Source organism: Rutilus rutilus (assembly GCF_951802725.1).
Source record: "Rutilus rutilus genome assembly, chromosome: 1".
In the NCBI taxonomy this organism is placed as follows: Eukaryota; Metazoa; Chordata; class Actinopteri; order Cypriniformes; family Leuciscidae; genus Rutilus; species Rutilus rutilus.
This window is the reverse complement of record NC_140209.1, coordinates 27063676-27067828: the sequence shown is the minus strand read 5'-3', so window position 1 is coordinate 27067828 and position 4153 is coordinate 27063676. Positions and strand designations below refer to the sequence as shown.

Here is a 4153-nt window from a genome sequence, read left to right as displayed (position 1 = left end):
ATTAGATTTCATTAGTAATTTCTACATATATGTTTTTAAAAAACCTCTTCAGACAAAATCAAGTATTAATTCAGTTATAAATTTAACCTGCAAGTTGCTCTTTAAATATGTATTTCAAGCTCGAAACAATACGGTCTCTGCTGCCAAAGCAAGAGAAGACTGTTGGAGAAAGATTGCTGATTGTTGTGTAAGTTAAACAAATACGTTCTATAAATGTAAAATTATGTATGTGTAGTGTATTAGAAATTTTACATTTAGATGTGTTTTTTACTCTTAGATGTGTTTTTACTTTTAGAAGTGTATAACTTGTATTAACATCTTTCACTTTATTTGTACTCATAAGCATTTGAAGAGATATATTCATATAAGCTAAAGCACGTTATTAAGGATAGTGTTTAGAAAAGCATAAGTTAAGACAAGCTTGCAGGAACAAAATGTTTTGAGTTATAGGAGACTTAGTAGCAAAGAGACTAAGAGTACTCAAGTGACCTAGCTATTGTTGGACTTCAAGTGTGAAAATATGTGCGCACCCTTACAAAAATAACCTACAGGAATCCTGCAGGAATATTATGCAGATTTCCTACAGGATTTTCAGCTCATTTTCCTGAAGGAATACCTGCAGGAATTTTATGAAGGTATTTTATGTATTTACCTGCAGGAATTTTATGAAGGTATTTTATGTATTTACCTGCAGGAATTTTATGAAGGAATACCTGCAGGAATTTTGTGAAGGAAAACATGCAGGAATTACATCCCTGCAGGGTTTTAAAATATAATATTCAAAGTTCCTGCAGGACTGTTGTGGATATATATGCAATTATACAGGTCTTCTTATGTCTTCTGTAGGATTCATGCAGGGGGAATGACTTCACAACAAACAATGTATTTTCACAAATTATTTATTGTATTTATTGAAACTTTAAGAGCAGAGCGAAGCAGAGTCCAATTCACAGCCAAATGTTGCTCTGATCCGTTAAATGAAGCCTCTACACTGTTTTCCTGAAAAACAAGAAAAAAAGAGAAATTTAAAAAAGTGTGTGTGTGTGTGTGAGAGAGAGAGAGAGAGAGAGAGAGAGAGAGAGAGAGAGAGAGAGAGAGAGAGAGAGAGAGAGAGAGAGAGAGCATGAGCGTGTGTGTGTGTGTGTGTGTGTGAAGAGAGAGAGATAGAGAGAGAAAGAGAGATCATTAACGTGTGTGTTTGAGAGAGAGAGAGAGAGAGAGAGAGAGAGAGAAAGAGCATGAGCGTGTGTGTGTGTGAGAGAGAGGGAGAGCATGAGTATGTGTTTGTGTGTGAGATAGCATGAGGGTGTGTGAGGAGAGAGAGAGAGAGAGAGAGAGAGAGAGAGAGAGAGAGAGAGAGAGAGAGAATGAGAATGAGAGAATGAGCGAGTGTGTGAGCATGAGCGTGTGTGTTGTATGACAAATTATTACCTTACTCGTAACTTGTGCTCATCATTTAACTTCTCTCTTAGTGCTGCCCTGATGAACTTTTTTGGAACATCAGGGAACTTTTTTTTGTACTGTGTCTGTAAATGCAATTCCACTTATCATATGTGATAACATTATTACAATTTTGCACTATAACTGCAACATCATGTTTGCGTAAAGAAAAAAAGCAGGACATTTTTCTCACCTAGGATCAGCACAACTTTGTCCTGGTCAAGAGCTGGCTTTGCCATAGCATCTTTATTAGCATTGCCAGCCCTTCCAGACAGCCCATGTGTGGCCAGTGTCTCTCTCCCAAACACTGCCACTGCCAGATCTTTCACCATGGCAGAACATGATGTGCCCCCCCGTCCACAACTTGTCAGGACAGCTGAACTAATTCCTAGCCCCTGTGTCTGTCAAGAAAAAAAGTTAGGGAGACTATCTAAAAGTATATAACTTTGACTACATACTGTGCAAAAGTGTTAGGCTTGTTAGATTCTTCAACAAAAAAGTGATATATTTTGGTTTAGTGTGCCAGCTGTTTTATAGTCAAGGGGGTGATCATACTGTGGCGAGGGGGGCGTGGTTTTGCGGAGTCTGTAGCGGGAGAGAGAGGACGGAACAGAGCGGAGCGTAAGTAGATCAAGTGCAGATGATGAACACCTGTGTCTGATTTCAGTAACTGGCGTGGAGAGACCGGATATAAACCGGAGTGGGAGAGAGTGAGAGAGAGAGAGACGAGCTGGGACCTCGTGTGTGCTGCTGAGAACCTGAAAGAGTCATCGAGAGAATATTCTGAGTTATTGTGTTTTGTTGCTGTGCATGTACACGGTGAACGCGCTTTGTGCGCACCTTTTGTTTTGTTTGTGAGAAACGTGAATAAAGCGAGCGTCCCAGCTCCGACCCCTGTCTTCTTCCTTCCCTATTATTTCTGAACTGAACCTCATCACACATACCAAATGTGTATTTTGTTACACAAGTAAAATGAAACATAAAGAAGTTAACATGCCTTCTACGACTTCTGCACAACACTTTACGTGAATATAGGCTATATAAACAAACTAATATATTTGTATTCACCTTTTCAGGGGGATTCTTCTGGCTTGAATCTTGTGGTTGAGCAACTTGTGGTTGTTGAGCAACATGAGTGTCCTGGTTCATGCTGCACTTGAGCATTGGAAGAATTTCTTAAAAATACAAAATAAATGATTACTAACAGACAACCACACTGACTGATAAATTAATATATAGATGGATAGACAGAAATACATTAAGAAAAAAAGAATACCTTGTTGCAGAGCTATATTAAGTGCTCTTAGATTCTCATTTTCTTTTTTTAATTTAAGAATTTCTCTCTCAAGTTGAGTTTCTCGGCTTGAATGCTCTCCAGCTTGACTCTCCATGCTGTTAATCTCTTGCATTAACATACTGTCCTTTCGGTGGATGACCTAAAGATGGACACACAATATTAGTATCTCGGTGTCATTAATATTTGTGATTTAAATAAGCATAATGAAAAATAAGAGTAGCTATTTAAAAGATGTAGGTATTACTTGATGTTTGACTGGAGGTTCATGATCAAATGATGAGGACGTTTTGGAGTGAGATGGGGACTGAGTTGGAGTGTATGTTTTTTTTTTTGCTTTGCTACTCTTTTTGCATCATTTTGCAAACATGGCTGATTTTTTCTTTTCCCCTCTAGCCTAAACATCTTCCTCCTGAGGGTATCTTTGCTCTCTAAAGGGACAAAAATAAAGTAGGAAATACATATCTTCTATATCATGATTAAGTCTTGTTTGCTGAACTTTTACCATCAAAATCTATAACTGTGGCTGGGGAACTTTCCTCTTCATAAGCCACATCCACAACATCTCCAGGTTCAAACTTTTTTTTTAGTATGTCCTTTTTAGGGACAATATCATAGGTGGGAGGCTCCTCCCTCCATTCCACCAGAACCCATGTTTTGCTCATTTTCTAAATAAATAAATAAATAAATAAATAAATAAATAAATAAATACATGCATACATACATATTTACGTACAATTGAACGAACATGAATACATTTATTCATTAATAATAATAATAATAATTATATATAATTATATATATATATATATATATATATATATATGAATGTGTGTGTATATATGTATATGTGTATATAAATATATATATATATATAGGCCTATATATGAATGTGTGTGTATATGAATATATATATATTAATCCAAAGGTGTACAAAACTCTAAAGTCTCATCATTCACATGTATCTGTTCCCTTCAGCTGATTGTATCCATGACAACAGTGTTACCTTTAACGCAACCAGCCAGCGACTCACGGTCTCGTCCAGTGCAGATAATTTATTTCTAATCTAAGGTAACAAAAAGGTACAATGATATCAATTATTAGCAAAAAAAAGTAATGGTTTTTGTTAGCAATAGATAAAGCTTACTTTTTATAGTCATTTATTTAAAAAAGTTTTGATATAGGCGGTATATGATAATTATAGGCTATAATATAATACATTGGCCTATAATGTATCATCGACAGCAAAAAAAAGAAAGAAAAGAAAAACATCTTCATATGTTTTAGTGTTACAAAGTGAAAAATCCTGCAGGATTTTATAATTCCTGCAGGATACCTGCAGAAAAAATGAAAATCCTGCAGGATTCCTGTAGGTTATTTTTGTAAGGGCAGCTTCAGATCAAAATAACGATAGACAAA

General features: G+C 36.0%; 1 protein-coding gene across 1 annotated transcript; it reads right to left on the bottom strand.

Annotated features, from left to right (window-relative positions):
• Positions 1-891: 891 nt before the first annotated feature.
• Positions 892-3881, bottom strand: LOC311299552 (uncharacterized protein). Its single transcript, XM_084423165.1, has 7 exons — positions 3741-3881; positions 3240-3402; positions 2982-3165; positions 2717-2876; positions 2509-2615; positions 1634-1841; positions 892-999 (listed from the first exon to the last, which is right to left on the bottom strand). Exons 4-7 carry the CDS (start codon positions 2853-2855, stop codon positions 974-976), a joined length of 480 nt encoding a protein of 159 aa, XP_084279291.1. The 5' UTR covers positions 2856-2876; positions 2982-3165; positions 3240-3402; positions 3741-3881; the 3' UTR covers positions 892-973.
• Between the last annotated feature and the right edge of the window lie 272 nt (positions 3882-4153).

Bases quoted from the DNA above. Each gene is read 5' to 3' on its own strand.
- LOC311299552 (XM_084423165.1), bottom strand. From the start codon at position 2,855: ATGTTAATGCAAGAGATTAACAGCATGGAGAGTCAAGCTGGAGAGCAT. The intron at 2,616-2,716 runs GTATTCTTTTTT...TGTATTTTTAAG, and splicing joins TAATATAGCTCTGCAACAAG to AAATTCTTCCAATGCTCAAG. The intron at 1,000-1,633 runs GTGAGAAAAATG...CTTGTTTTTCAG, and splicing joins CAAAGTTGTGCTGATCCTAG to GAAAACAGTGTAGAGGCTTC.